At 42.2% G+C, this 16399-nt stretch overlaps 1 protein-coding gene across 1 annotated transcript; it reads right to left on the reverse strand.

The window, feature by feature from the left end:
- Nucleotides 1-68: 68 nt before the first annotated feature.
- On the reverse strand, nucleotides 69-14164 carry LOC110532364 (ATPase family AAA domain-containing protein 3). The gene is made up of 16 exons (XM_021616207.2): nucleotides 13841-14164; nucleotides 12916-12992; nucleotides 12324-12425; nucleotides 12056-12115; nucleotides 11848-11917; nucleotides 11271-11436; nucleotides 10885-10954; nucleotides 10593-10748; nucleotides 7888-7944; nucleotides 7588-7713; nucleotides 7201-7325; nucleotides 2185-2236; nucleotides 2026-2096; nucleotides 1698-1865; nucleotides 1415-1523; nucleotides 69-1333 (listed from the first exon to the last, which is right to left on the reverse strand). The coding sequence occupies exons 1-16, from the start codon at nucleotides 14025-14027 to the stop codon at nucleotides 233-235; spliced, it is 2697 nt and encodes an 898-aa protein (XP_021471882.2). The 5' UTR covers nucleotides 14028-14164; the 3' UTR covers nucleotides 69-232.
- Nucleotides 14165-16399: the final 2235 nt, after the last annotated feature.

Here is a 16399-nt window from a genome sequence, read left to right on the forward strand (position 1 = left end):
AAAATAAAGGCATGCAATTTTGAAAAACAAATAGTTCAATAGATAAGTGTAATAAGACACCATTGAGATAGAATGATCAATAGCCGTTTAATCACGACAAAATACCCATTATTCAGTACAGTACATATTTTTGCTTCAAAATATTTAACCTACTTGCTCCCTACCAAAGTGTTTCAGTAGCATCACCATTTATTCAATTTTTTTAGGAGGGTCTTCTGGTTTGGTTAAGTCGTCAACTTTCCTGGTCCTTTGCTTGAGGTGTTTTAACTTTACTAGCATCCGCCTCGGGGGTGACAGGGATTTCAGGGTCCACTGCTTCCTTGGCAACTGTAGTTTCAGTCGCCTCAGATTCCTTGGCCACAACCGTTGCAGGGACCTCAGCTGCAGTTTCTGTGTCAACCTTTGCTGTAGTGGCCTCTGTGTTCTGGGCTACAGGGGTTACTGTGGCCTCTGTCTCCTTGGTTACAGGGGTCTCAGTTTCCTGGGCAACAGAGGTTGCTGTGGTCTTAGTTTCAGAATCAGAGGCCTCCGCGACAACGGGGGTGGCCGCAGCCCCCGCGACAACGGGGGTGGCCGCGGCCTCTGTCTCCTGGGCAACAGGAACTGCTGTGGCCTCCAACTCTACTGCAATGGCTTCTGAATACTTGACTGCTTCTGCAGCATCCAACTCTTGGGTGGTTTTAATTGGAGCTGGTTCTTCTTTAATGATAGGGGCTGTGTCTACAAGTACCTCTGCTTCTGTGTCCTTGGGTACAGACACCTCTGCTGTCACATAGACCTCTACCTTAGGCACTGCTACAGTCTCTGGAACAAGAGATGCTGTAGCCTTTTCGGGCACATCCTTGATTATTTCTACCTCCTGCACCAATGGTATAGCAGTAGCAGTTTCCACAGGATCCTCCACCACTTCTGCCTCTTTGAGTGCTGGAAATGCTGCAACAGTCTCAGTGACAATGGGGGTAACACCCTCTGCCTCGTTAACTAGGGTAACTGCCTCCTCAATAATGGCAGCTGCCTCGTTAACCTTCACTGGCTCAGCTTCCGCTGCGGCCTGAGCGTTCGAGATGATGGCCTCCATGACAGGGAGCACCACTTGGATGGTGGGGACTGAATCCAGGGCCTGTGGTACAGCCTCTTGCACCACTGTTAATTCTATTACACTCTCTGCTGCCGCTTCCTTTGGCACCACCACCCCGTGCTTACCCGCACTTTCCGCGCCACTTTCCATGTGGAGCCAGTCCATTTTTTGCGCATGCTGATGGACAGCGTCGTCAACACGTGCATCGATCATAGCTTCTGTCAAGACGCCGTCTTCTGAGGAGTATGCAGCAGCCTGATGAGAAAACAGGGATGGAATGTTATCCTGTGTCCCGTTATCTAAAGACAACTAACTGGACAGGTCACATGTACTAACCTGCCAGGCCACACCCAGTTTAGAGATCTCACGGCCCGACATGCCCTCTGCACGAATTGCAATGTTCGAACACTTCTGGCCATAGTCAAACTGGGCCAACTTCATTCTGCTGCAGGGGGATATATGTTAGTGAAATAAACCTTCAACTCAACACACTATTGTTTCGTCAGAGCAGTCATTAGTTGAAAAATACATCTAATGAATATTGATTGTAGAGATTACCCAAATCATTATGCCACATAGATAGTGGCATTGTAGTACAAGTGGAGAATAGTGTACTCACTGTCTCCCTAATGTGGCAGGCTCCAGTACAAATCTGTCAAAGTACAGGCGCACCAGTCTCTCCCTCTCCTCCAGCCCAGGCAAGGCAAAGTTTACAATCTCATCAATACGGTCGTTGATGGCCCAGTCAAACTGCTCAGGCTGGTTACTGGCCAACACTAGCATAAACCTGGGGAGAGAGACCATGATCTTTTTAGTCAAGTCAACCTTTTCATGCACTTCCTCAAAACTCAAATAATATACATAGGAAAAAAAAAAATCACTATGGTAACTAGCCAGTGTAAAATCACTTAAAAGGAACATAGTTTTTTATTTAGGTTGGTACCAACTTGTTGCTCTGCTCTCCAGTGCGATAAAGGAATGCGTTAAGGGTGGATCTGAGGTCCTCACTGATTGTCTCCTGCAAGAAAGTAATTGATGTGATCAAAATAGCCGACATGTTGACTCTTGAAAACAGAACATGTGCTTAGTTCTGTTACGGGACTCACTGTGGATCTCTTGCGTAGGAATGCATCTGCTTCATCTACAAAAAGCAGGAGGCTACAGAAGTTGAGGCAAATGAAGAGAAAGAGATTAGCAAATCTAATGGCTTTATTAGAAAACTGCTATTTTTTTATTTTTACTATTGACCCACAATGGTTATTTGAATCTGACACGCACGTAGATACTGTTGAAGTCGGAAGTTTACATACACTTAGGTTGGAGTCATTAAAACTTGTTTTTCAACCACTCCACAAATTTCTTGTTAACAAACTATAGTTTTGGCAAGTCGGTTAGGACATTGTGCATGACACAAGTAATTTATCCATTAACTGTTTACAGACAGATTATTTCACTTATTATTCACTGTATCACAATTCCAGTGGGTCAGAAGTTTACATACACTAAGTTGACTGTGCCTTTAAACAGCTTGGAAAATTTCAGGAAATTATGTCATGGCTTTAGAAGCTTCTGATAAATTATGTCAATTAGCCTTTGCCATTTGGAGGTGTACCTGTGGATGTATTTCAAGGCCTACCTTCAAACTCAGGGCCTCTTTGCTTGACATCATGGGGAAAATCAAAAGAAATCAGCCAAGACCTCAGATATTGTAGACCACAAGTCTGGTTCATCCTTGGGAGCAATTTCCATACGCCTGAAGGTACCACGTTCATCTGTACAAACAGTAGTATGCAAGTATAAACACCATGGGACCACGCAGCCGTCATACCTCTCAGGAAGGAGACACGTTCTGTCTTCTAGAGATAAACATACTTTGGTGCGAAAAGTGCAAATCAATCCCAGAACAACAGTAAAGGACCTTGTGAAGATGCTGGAGGAAACAGGTACAAAAGTGTCTATATCCACAGTAAAACAAGTCCTATATCAACATAACCTGAAAGGCCGCTCAGCAAGTAAGAAGCCACTGCTCCAAAACCGCCATAAAAAAGCCAGACTATGGTTTGCAACGGCACATGGGGACAAAGATCGTATTTCTTTTTTTAAATTTAATTTTTAGAAATGTCCTCTAGTCTGATGAAACAAAAATAGAACTGTTTGGCCATAATGACCATCGTTATGTTTGGAGGAAAAAGGGGGAGGCTTGCAAGCTGAAGAACACCATCCCAACCGTGAAGCACGGGGGTGGCAGCACCATGTTGTGGGGGTGCTTTGCTGCAGGAGGGACTGGTGCACTTCACAAAATAGATGGCATCATGATGAAGTACAACTATGTGGATATATTGAAGCAACATCTCAAGACATCAGTCAGGAAGTTAAAGATTGGTTGCAAATGGGTCTCCCAAATGGACATTGACCCCAAGCATACTTCCAAAGTTCTGGCAAAATGGCTTAAGGACAACAAAGTCAAGGTACTGGCGTGGCCATAACAAAGCCCTGCCATCAATCCTATAGAAAATGTGTGGGCAGAACTGAAAAAGCATGTGCGAGCAAGGAGGCCTAAAAACCTGACTCGGTTACACCATCTCTGTTAGGAGGAATGGGTCAAAATTCACCCAACTTATTGTGGGACGCTTGTGGAAGGCTACCTGAAACGTTTGACCCAAGTTCAACAATTTAAAGGCAATGCTACCAAATACTAATTGAGTGTATGTAAACTTCTGACCCACTGGGAATGTGATGAAATAAAGAAAAGCTGAAATAAATAATTCTCTACTATTATTCTGACATTTCACATTCTTAGAATAATGTGGTGATCCTTACTGACCTAAGACAGAGAATTTTAACTAGGATTAAATGTCAGGAATTGTGAAAAACTGAGTTTAAATGTATTTGGCTTAGGTGTATGTAAACTTCCGACTTCAACTGCAGATGATCTTTATATACACACTACCGGTCAAAAGTTTTAGAACACCTACTCATTCAAGGGTTTTTATTTATTTATACATTGTAGAATAATAGTGAAGACAACAAAACTATGGACTCATAGAATAATTTGTAACAATAAAAGTGTTAAACAAATCCAAATATATTTTATATTGAGATTCTTCAAACAGCCATCCTTTGCTTTCATAACAGCTTTGCACACTCTTGGCATTCTCGCAACCAGCTTCATGAGGAGGTCACCTGGAATGCATTTCAATTAACAGGTGTGCCTTCTTAAAAGTTAATTTGTGGAATTTCTTTCCTTCTTAATGCGTTTGAGCCAATCAGTTGTGTTGTGACAAGGTAGGGGTGGTACAGAAGATAGCCCTATTTGGTAAAAGACCACGACCATACTATGGCAAGAACAGCTCAAATAGGCAAAGAGAAATGACAGTCCATCATTACTTTAAGACATGAAAGTCAGTCAATAAGGAAAATTTCAAAAACTGAACGTTTTTTCAAGCGCAGTTGCAAAGCCATCAAGCCCTATGATGAATCTGGCCCTCATGAGGACTGCCACAGGAATGGAAGACCCAGAGTTACCCCTGTTGGAGAGGATACGTTCCTAGTCACCAGCCTCAGAAATTACAGCCCAAATAAATGCTTCACAAAGTTCAAGTAACAGACACATCTCAACATCAGCTGTTCAGATGAGACTGCGTGAATCAGGCCTTCATGGACGAATTGCTGCAAAGAAACCACTACTAAAGGACACCAATAAGAAGAGACTTGCTTGGGCCAAGAAACACAAGCAATGATAATTAGACCGGTGGAAATGTGTCCTTTGGTCTGGAGCGCGAATTGGAGATTTTTGGTTCCAACCGCCGTGTCTTTGTGAGATGCGGTGTGGGTGAACGGATGATCTCTGCATGTATTTCCCACAGTAAAGCATGGAGGAGGTGTTATGATGTGGAGGTGCTTTGCTGGTGACAAGGTCTGTGATTTACTTAGAATTCAAGGCACACCATCAGCATAGCTACCACAGCATTCTGCAGCGATACGCCATCCCATCTGGTTTGGGCTTAGTGGGATGATCATTTGTTTTTCAACAGGACAATGACCAAACACAGCTCCAGGCTGTGTAAGGGTTATTTGACCAAGAAGGAGAGTGATGGAGTGCTGCATCAGATGACCTGGCCTCCACAATCACCCGACCTCAACCATATTGAGATGGTTTTGGATGAGTTGGACCGCATATTGAAGAAAAAGCAGCCAACAAGTGCTCAGCATATGTGGGAACTCCTTCAAGACTGTTGGAAAAGTATTCCAGGTGAAGCTGGTTGAGAGAATGCCAAGAGTGTGCAAAGCTGTCATCAAGGAAAAGGGTGGCAATTTGAATAATCTAAAATATATTTCTATTTGTTTAACACTTTTTTTGGTTACTACATGATTCCATACAGTGGCAAGAAAAAGTATGTGAACCCTTTGGAATTACCTGGATTTCTGCATAAATCGGCCATAGCATTTTACATGATCTTCATCTAAGTCACAACAATACACAAACAGTGTGCTTAAACTAATAACAAACAAATTATTGTATTTTGTCTATACTGAATACATCATTTAAACATTCACAGTGAATTTTGGAAAAAGCATGTGAAGCCCTAGGCTAACGACTTCTCCAAAAGATAATTGGAGTCAGGAGTCAGCTAACCTGAAGTCCAATCAATGAGACGAGATTGGAGATGTTGGTTAGAGCTGCCCTGCCCTATCAAAAACACTCACAAAATATGAGCTTGCTATTCACAAGAAGCATTACTTGATGTGAACCATGCCTCAAACAAAAAAAGAGAATTCTTGACTTGCATAAAGCTGAAAAGGGTTACAAAAGTATCCCTATATGACTTAATGTCCATCAGTCTATAAAATGGAGAAAGTTCAGTACTGTCGCTACTCTATCTAGGAGTGGCCGTACTGTAAAGATGACTGCATAAGCACAGCGCAGAATGCTCATTTGAGGTTAGCTAAAGACTTACAGAAATCTCTGGAACATGCTAACATCTCTGTTGACAAGTCTACGATATGTAAAACACTAAACAAGAATGGTGTTCATGGGAGGACACCACGGAAGAAGCCACCTCTGTCCTAAAAAAGCATTGCTGCACGTCTGAAGTTCACAAAGGAGCACCTGGATATTCCACAGCGCTACTGGCAAAATATTCTGCGGACAGATGAAACTACAGTTGAGTTGTTTGGGAGGAACACACAACACTGTGTGGAGTAAAAAAAGACAGCACACCAACATCAAAACCTCATCCCAACTGTAAAGCATGGTGGAGGGAGCATCAGGGCCTGGACAGCTTGCTATCAGTCTGATTTCCCAAGTTTATCAAGACATTTTGCAGGAGAATGTAAGGCCATTTGAAGCTCAACAGGACATCACCTAGAAGTGTGGTGATGCAACAAGACAATGACCCAAAACACAGAAGTAAATCAACAACAGAAGGCTTCCACAGAAGAAAATACGCCTTTTTAAGTGGCCCTTTTGAAGTGGTCCTGACCTCAACCCGAATGAGATGCTGTTGCATGACCTCAAGAGAGCAGTTCACACCAGACATTCCAAGAATATTGCTGAAGTGAAAAAGTTTTGTAAAGAGGAATGGTCCAAAATTCCTTCGGACCATTGTGCAGGTCTGATCCACAACTACAGAAAACGTTTGGTTGAAGTTATTGCTGCCAAAGGAGGGTCAACCAGTTATTAAATCCAAGGGTTCACATACTTTTCCCACCCTGCACTGTGAATGTTTACACGGTGTGTTCAATAAAGACATAAAAACGTATAATTGTTTGTGTTATTAGTTTAAGCAGACTGTGTTTGTCTATTGTTATGATTTAGATGTTTTGACTTTGACAAATTTTATGACCAATTTATGCAGAAATCCAGGTAACTCCAAAGGGTTCACATACTTTTGCTTGCCACTATATTTGTTTGTTTATAGTTTTGATGTCTTCACTACTATTATACAATGTAGAAAAGAGTAAAATTAAAGAAAAACCCTTGAAAGAGTAGGTGCTCTAAAAACTTTTGACAGGTAGTGTATGGCTCTGATTTTACATAAACACCCATAAGATTTGTGCCAAAGAGGATCTGTACATTTAATTTTGGACATTTAACACAACACAGTGAATGAATGTCCTACCCGCGCTGGCTTGTACTGGCCCAGTCAAAGACCTTGTGCATGGCCGTCACGCCGTCACGGCCCATAGGGGCTACATCTCCACCTGTCATGATGGCGTAATCCATCCCAGAATGGAGGGCCAGTTTCTGCAGGGCAACGTAACAGACCATCATTCAGTAAAATAGTGGATGCAGCAACTATTGGCTAAGTGTGACCCTGTTGACAATGGACAGCTCGTGACGACTGTACTATACACACCGGTGTAAAGTTAATGGCAAAACATTATTTTCCAGTTATGCCACCCTGCACCTAACCAATACAATTTTGAAAAATGTTGAAATGTTTTCCTTATTCTAGTAAAGTACATGTTAAACTATACTAACATGTATAGTGCATGCCATGTAATACCTTGGCAAAGAGGGTCTTGCCAGTCCCAGGGGGTCCATACATAAGGATGTTTCTATAGAGCCCCTTATTCTGTCGAGTGTTACGAGTCGCAATGGCAATGTCCCGCACACGCTCCTCCAGGGATGGCTACACAACAGAGAGAGGGGAGAGAAGAGAGAGAGGGCAGGAGAAATGTCAACTTAAGGGAGGTCAACCTACTTTAGCAATGACATCAGTGTAGGGATATCTGCTTTTACTGTAATGTAAAGAATTCTTCCATGATGTGTATGGAACAATACTGAATGTACACTGTGTACTTACACTAAGAACTACTCCCTCCAGAGCATCCTGTGGTCTACTTCTCAGACGTTTCGTTGTCTGAAGGTAGAAAAGAGTTCAGAGTTCACATACATACAGTTAAACACTTCACACATGTATTATAATACAGTTAATATGATATTCAACCTAAAGTGCATTCTGTAGGTTGAATTCCCAAGTCGGAGGTCCTGAGCGCTCTGGAGCAGGTTTTCATCAAAGATCTCTCTGTGCTTTGCTCCGTTGATCATTCCCTCGATCCTGACCAGCTTCCCAGTCCCTGCCGCTGAAAAATGTCCCGACAGCATGATGCTGCCACCACCATGCTTCACCGTAGGGGGTGCCAGGTTTCCTCCAGACAGGACGCTTGGCATTCCGGCCAAAGAGTTTGATCTTGGTTTCATCAGACCAGAGAATCTTGTTTCTCATGGTCAGAGTCCTTTAGGTGCCTTTTGGCAATCTCCAAGTGGGCTGTCACGTGCCTTTTACTGAGGAGTGGCTTCAATTTGGCCACTCTACCATAAAGGCCGGATTGGTGGAGTGCTGCAGAGATGGTTGTCCTTCTGGAACGTTCTCCCATCTCCACAGATAAACTCTGGAGCTCTGTCAGAGTGACCATTGGGTTCTCCCCTAATTGCTCAGTTTGGCTGGGCGGCCAACTCTATGAAGATTCTTGCTGGTTCCAAACTTTTTCCATTTAAGAATGATGGAGGCCACCATGTTCTTGGGGACCTTCAATGCTGCAGAAATGTTTTGGTACACTACACACTACCCAGATCTGTGCCGAGACACAATCCAGTCTATGAGCTCTACGGACAATTCCTTTGACCTCATGGTTTGGTTTTTGCTCCGACATGCACTGTCAACTGTGGGACCTTATATAGACAGGTGTGTGTCTTTCCAAATCATGTCCAATCACTTGACTTTACAACAAGTGGACACAAATCAAATTGTAGAAACATCTCAAGGATGATCAATGGAAACAGGATGCAACTGAGCCCAATGTTGAGTCTCATAGCGAAGGGGTTGAATACTTATGTAAATATGGTGTTTCTGTATTCGCTTTGTCATTATGGTGTATCGTGTAGATTGACGAGGGAAAAAAGTAATTTAATCCATTTTAGAATAAGGCTGTAACATAACAAAATGTAGAAAAAGTCAAGGGGTCTGAATATTTTCCGAATTCACTGTATAATGGTCATCATTTTAACTACACTGAACAGAAATATAAACGCAATGTAAAGTGTTGGTCTTATGAGCTCCATATACACAAAAAGCTTATTCTCTTAAATTTTGAGCACATTTGTTTACATCCCTGTTAGTGAGCATTTGTCCTTTGCCAAGATAATCCATCCACCTGACAGTTGTGGCATATCAAGAAGCTGATTAAACAGCATGATCATTACACAGGTGCACCTTGTGCTGGGGACAATAAAAGGCCACTCTAAAATGTGCAGTTCTCTCACATAACACAATGCCACAAATGTCTCAACCAGAGCTGTTGCCAGATTATTTTATTTTAATTTATCTACCATAAACCGCCTCCAACGTAATTTTAGAGAATTTGTCAGTAGGTCCGACCGGCTTAAAAACCGCAGACCACGTGTAACCACGCCAGCCCAGGACCTCCACATCTGGATTTTTCACCCGAGGTATCGTCTGAGACAAGCCACCTGGACAGCTGATGAAACTGTGGGTTTGCACAACAGAAGACAGAAGAATCTCTGCACAAACTATCAGAAACCGTCTCAGGTAAACTCATCTGCGTCCCCATTGTACTCAACAGGGTCTTGACCAGACTACAGTTCGGCGTCATAACCGACTTCTGTGGCAAAATGCTCACCTTCGATGGCCACTGACACACTGAAGAAGTGTGCTCTTTATGGATGAATCCTGGTTTCAAATGTACCGGGCAGATGGCAGACGTGTATAGCATTGTGTATGCGAGCGGTTTGCTGATGTCAACGTTGTGAACAGAGTGCCCCCCATGGTGGCAGTGGGGTTATGGTATGGGCAGGCATAAGCTACGGACAACGAACACAATTGCATTTTATTGATGGCAATTTGAATGCACAGAGATAATGTGACAAGATCCTGAAGCACATTGTCGTGCCATTCATTCGTCGCCATCACCTCATGTTTTAGGAAGATCATGCACAGCCCCATGTCACAAGGATCTGTACACAATTCCTGGAAGCTGAAAATGTCCCAGTTCTTCCATGGCCTGCATACTCACCAGTCATGTCACCCATTGACCATGTTTGGTATGCTCTGGATCGACGTGTACAACAGCATGTCCAGTTCCCGCCAATATCCCACAACTTTGCACAGCCATTAAAAGAGTGGGACAACATTGCACAGCCCACAGTCAACAGCCTGATCAACTCTATGTGAAGGAGATGTGTCATGCTACATGAGGCAAATGGTGGTCACACCAGATATGGACTGGTTCTCTGATCCACGCTCCTACCTTTTTAGTAAAGGTACGTGACCAACAGAAGCATATCTGTATTCCCAGTCATGTGAAATCCAAAGATCAGGGTCAATTGACTGATTTCCTAATATGAACTGTAACTCTGCAAAATCCTTGAAATTGTTGCATGTTGTGTTTATATTTTTGTTCAGTGCACTTCAAAGAGCAGGGACAACAAATATCCCATATCAATTTGTTATGTCCTGAAAGGGAACTATTTTATCTCTTCTTTAGTTACCTTAACAGGGTGTTTGATGGCCTCGCCAACAGTGATTCTGGAGGTCTCTCGAACCAGCGAAGGCTTTCCCAGACGAGCCTCTATGTAGCGCCCAATCACCCCGGTGGCGTTCCGCGCTGAATACACCCCTACTGCCAGCAGTGTGAACCCAGCCACCTGCAGGGCATTCACCAAACAGTGTGTGTCAATGACTCAGATATGGTAAGCAACCACAATGCGAAATTCAAGCTATATCGCAGCTTGTAGGGTGAAAGTGTGATAGAAGATTGGTAGTAAGGGGGAGACTTTTTACCGTGGCAGTGAGTTTATCCCAGTCGGACACAAAGGCATGGAACCCTTCCCCAAAGACTGCTCCTGCAGTCCTGAGAGAAACAAAAACATAATTATTACAGTGACTGCTCCCATTATGACTACCAAACATTCACAGCATTCCTGGGTTCTTATCCAAACATAACAGAATACTGGCTGATCAAATTAAATGTATTACATAATATGAGATGTGATAAGAATTGGAATGTATAAAGCTCTTTACAACTGATTGTCTTCCACAGCCCAGTCTCAAGCTGTGACCCTCTAAAAAGTAACTGCAAGTGCAACCCGCCATTGGGCCCGACCCAATAATGGGACACTGCTGTAGAGTGTAGAACCATTTTGACCTTTTGACCCTTCCCATCTCACCTGATGGACTCCAGGACCGTCTGCCTGTGTTCGGCTGCTTTAAGGCGGATCTGTTCACGGATGAGGTCCGCATTCTCCCGCTCTACCTTGGCACGAGCTGCAGACTCTGCCTCTACACGAAGCAATTCGTTCTTGTGCCGCAAAGCCATTTCATGTTCAATAGTGGCTAGGTAAGAGAGTGGAACTAAAGTAAGTTCAAATATGTCTTTGACTGAGTCTGCTATTAGTAAACATACTGTGGGACTGATTTACAAAGCATTTGCACCCGTTTCTGTCAGAAGAGAACTACAGATATACTCTAAACCAGGTGTAGACAACCGCAGGCACTTCATGTTTTTGATTTACTGACCCGGAAGGCCAGCTTGGTCAGGTGTGATGCCTAGACGGAACAAAATCTGGCAGTACCTGCGGCACTCCAGGAACAGAGTTGCCTACCCCTGCTGTAAACAATGACAAAAACATGAAACGGTCTCCGTTCACTATTCTTCATGTTTCATTTTCCTTGATGAAGAACAGGTGCAAATGCTTAGTAAACCTTCTCCTGTGTGTCATAATGACATGGGTAATTTTCCTGCACCTTTTCGCATAGCCTCCTGCTTTGTTACTGATTCCTCTTGCTTGCGCAAGTTCTCCTCATTGAGGGCTTGCTGCAAATACAAAACACATGCTGAACATATTTCTCATTCTTGTCCTTTTTCTATCAGCATGGGTCCCAATCGGGTTTCTTTTTGTGTTTCTGTATAGCTATGTCTGAGATTCAACAGAAATCAGAACAGAGAGCTTACCTGCTGCCTGACTTGATCATCATATCTCTGTCTGGCAAGTTTGTCTTGATACTGTGCCCTCTAGAAGAAATAAGACAGAAAACACCTTTGCACCATTTGAAGCATGAGCCAACATTAAGGATGCAATACAATAAAGATAAATAATGTACATTATCCCCATTACAACATACTTAGGGCAACACTAGATTTATTCACACTTGACTGGTAAATTACATCAGCGGAATGTAGTCAAGGACTACTTGTCAGCAACTCTCAACCACTCCCATACCGCTTGATTTTGCTTGGTCTCCTCTGTCAGTGTTTTCCGCCTTTCCTCGGCCTGGAGACGGATCTGTTCCCCCTTCAGCTGCTCCAAGGCTGCTTCATATTCCTGTTAGTGAATGGGATTAAAGCATGTTTTCAGAGAGGAATAGGTAGTAAGTTTGAAGGACAAAGAACTGTTATACTTAAACCCTAATCTCATTATTCAGAGCATCATAGATGCCAAGTATATGGACCCAAAGAGAAAAGTCAAGGGAGGATTGAGAGAAAGTGGATGAATATATAGAAATGAGAACCCATGTGTTCCTGTTTTGAAATGTAGGTGACAGTACCGGAATGTCTAGGACAGGGAAGATCATAAGGCAATAGTGGATAACACTTGACTTATTCTACAAAAACAAATGCTGCAGCTAAATAGAAGAAGGCTGACACTTGAAAACTAAAAGTAAAAAGCATGAGCTAATGCACACCCATAAATGTTTGTAGCAGTAGACTAGGTAAACTGTATTTATTTTTTTTTATCAGAAAATTGCACACTTTTTATGCTCCCAACATTTCAATGGATAAACCTAATAACCAGACATTTGAAAGTGTCCCACCTTCACTTTACTCTGATGCTCCAGCTGTACCGATTGCTCCTGCATGCGAGCCAGATCAAGCGCCTCTTTCGCATGGCCTATAGAGTTGAGGTGGAAACAAAATTAAGACACTTCAATGTCAATTGGTCACTTGATACTATGAGTTTAGATGTTCATTTGGGGAACAGGATAAATTATTTAACATTAATTGCCATTAATTCACAAATAATACCACTTTCACTGTCATGGCATACATAGGCATGCGCCAAACTGACGTTCATGGTTAATTATACCCTGGGTGGTTCGAGCCCTGAATGCTGATTGGCTGACAGGCGTGGTAGATCAGACCATATACCACAGGTATAACAAAACATGTATTTTTACTTATCTAATTACGTTGGTAACCAGTTTATAATAGCAACAAGGCACCTTGGGGGTTTGTGGTATATGGCCAACATACCACGGCTAAGGGCTGTGTCCAGGCAAAAAACAGCCCGTTGCCGTGGTATATTGGCCATATACTACACCCCCTCGTGCCTTACTGCTTAAATTTATAACCCCATATATGCAACAGCAGGTCATACGTCTATGCAGGCCACATGCTCTCTTGCAAACATTGGGAATGTTATCTTGAACAAGTGGCAGGTCAGAAAACATCCCCATGAAGAACACTTTGTTCTTTCGATCACTGTCACGCCCACCAAAGCCTGTTGCAGACAGTCTTTGTTGATACAGTCGAGTCCAGTTCATTACATACTTTCTATAGTTGATTAATGTTCAATTGATACTTTGTTGCAGTTGTCAGAACGGTTAATTGCTCATATTCTGCAACGATATCGTACAGTTGCATGCGATACTGAACTCACACAAAACAAAAACGTAACTTCCGAAAGAGAACAAGAAGCTTTAACAAATGACATGACAATGTGATAACTATTGTACGAACGTGATCTGTCAAGTTCCCTCGCAGATTTTGCGGCTCGTTCAAGCCCGGTCGGGTCGAAGTTACTCCATTTGTCCTTGGGCTTCTCTCCGAACGATTTATCAGAAGATCCCCCTTCTCCTTCAGGGGTCTCTGCTTCATCTGTCGGGGGTTTAGTGGACCCCCTTCCCCAGCCGAAGAGCCACGACATGATTACTCAAATGGATTCGTCTTCTAACTCCCCGTGCTGCAGTGGACTGAAGGGTCCAGTTTCTTCTACCACCACTATTATACACAGGACCCTAAACACCACTATAGCTCCATGTGTGTCGGGTAGACTCTTCCACGCAAGCGCGACGTGTGGTGGGCAGGACTATATATAAAATACTGCATCCTTATTGGTTACTACACTGACGAGGTTCTCTCCTGCTCGACAGCATCGGATGCTGCGGTTAGCTATATTCCAAATGACCTGGACTGCCTGAGTGTCCATTGCGCACATCACATTTTGAATAGATTAGGGACAACTTAAAAATTATGCCTCAAAAAATCAGGAAGCATAATAGAACACACTACCTATGTTAACCAAAATTGCATTACATAAAAACATCAAGTACCATTGAAATAAAAATATAAATGGTAGACGACACCATACAAGGACATTGCCAGGTGCATGAAAGCCACCCATTCCTCACATTTCTAGACTAATTTCTGAACTTTTATCAGAGAAATTAAGCCTTGCATACACTTTCCAGTGTGTGAGCTAGATAGTAGGAAATTGGCATAACAGTCAAAAACGTATTATGCATTGGATAGATGTACATTTTATCATCCACCTTGCAAAACAGTCACTTGTGCTCCAGCCAAGCAGTAACACTCCTGATTCTACAAATCCAACCCAAGACCCCAACAAAAATCTGTTTTTCATTGATCTGATTTTCATCGATCTGCATGTCCAGCCCTTAGATTTTGACTCGCAATGAAGTGTTTTACCATTTTATTTTCAGGACAAACAGGGCTACAAATAGAACACAAAACACTTTGACATAAACAGTTGCATTCATACATTTTATTGACAAATGTCAATACAATTAATAAGGTCCACCAAAGCAAAAACCTGGTGAAAATGAATTTATATGAATGTTGTAAGTACAAAACACTTTTACTCACTGGGAAACAAATATCCAACTAGTCAGTGACAACTGTGTGGAGTTTGCGACAGCAACTATGTGAGCTTATTACAGCATTATATACACAATGTCCTGGGATTTCCTATGATATTCTATAACCCCTTTACCTTCCAGTGAGTCTTGTGTAACTTGTGAGCGTCATAGAGCAAAACATTTTATATGTGCGGGTTCACGAGAGTCTCAGCTTTTCATGGATAGGTTTGTTGCTCAAACCATTCAGACACTGCTGACGTTTCTGTCAAAAGACCCAGCCCCGGGCCCTTCGGTATCGGCCCTTGTCTTACAAACACCGTTCTAACTCAGCCCCCTTTAATCACACAGATTAATGGTTGGTATCTATGGATGCACACAATGTTTAACCCATAACAATCTAACCCTGTCTAATTCTACAAAGCTATATGAAATAGTTTTAAGAAGGTCTAGGTTAATTTTGTTATTTGATTTTGAATTTTAAAGACCCTTTGAAGTATCAATATATTAAATATTAAACCATTATTTTTGGCCTTACTGCTATTGGCCCATATGAACGCATTGAATAACAGATTCATTACATGGAACAGGAAGTTTGTTCTGAAGTGTTTGTCCTATATCTGAAAGATTAGGAAACATATTTTTTTATATATATTTTTTTTACATGTATTTAACCCCTTATTTTGGCCCTGAACAGTCTCCATATATACTTCCATTCATTTTTTTAAACTGGTACCAAAGGATCTTCAGACGAATCTTGTGAGGCCTGTGGGCATCCTAGAGCAACACAACCGACATGTACGTGTTGTGGGATTGGTAGAGCAAAACGGAGAACACCATCTTGTGTGTGGTTCGGGCTACTTTTTATTTTTATTTATTTAACCTTTATTTAACTAGGGAAGTCAGTTAAAACTTCTCAGGGCTGCAATCTTGGTAACGGGATCGATATGACAACAGCCGTGAAAATGCCTGGCACCAAATTCAAAACAACAGAAATCTCATAATTAAAATTCCTCAAACATACATGTATTTTATACTGTTTTAAAGGTAATCTTGTTGTTAATCCCACCACAGTGTCCGATTTCAAATAGGCCTTACAGCGAAAGCGCCACAAACGATTATGTTAGGTCACCACCAACTCACAGAAAAATGCTGCCATTTTTCCAGCCAAAGAGAGGAGTCACAAAAAGCACAAATAGAGATAAAATTAATCACTAACCTTTGATGATCTTCATCAGATGACACTCATAGGACTTCATGTTACACAATACATGTATGTTTTGTTTGATAAAGTTCATATTTATATAAAAAAATCTCAGTATACATTGGGCGCGTTACATTCACTAGTTCCAAAAACATCCGGTGATATTGCAGAGCCACATCATTTTACAGAAATACTCATTATAAATATCGATATATACAA

The sequence above is a fragment of the Oncorhynchus mykiss genome, chromosome 9 (assembly GCF_013265735.2).
Source record: "Oncorhynchus mykiss isolate Arlee chromosome 9, USDA_OmykA_1.1, whole genome shotgun sequence".
Lineage (NCBI taxonomy): Eukaryota > Metazoa > Chordata > Actinopteri > Salmoniformes > Salmonidae > Oncorhynchus > Oncorhynchus mykiss.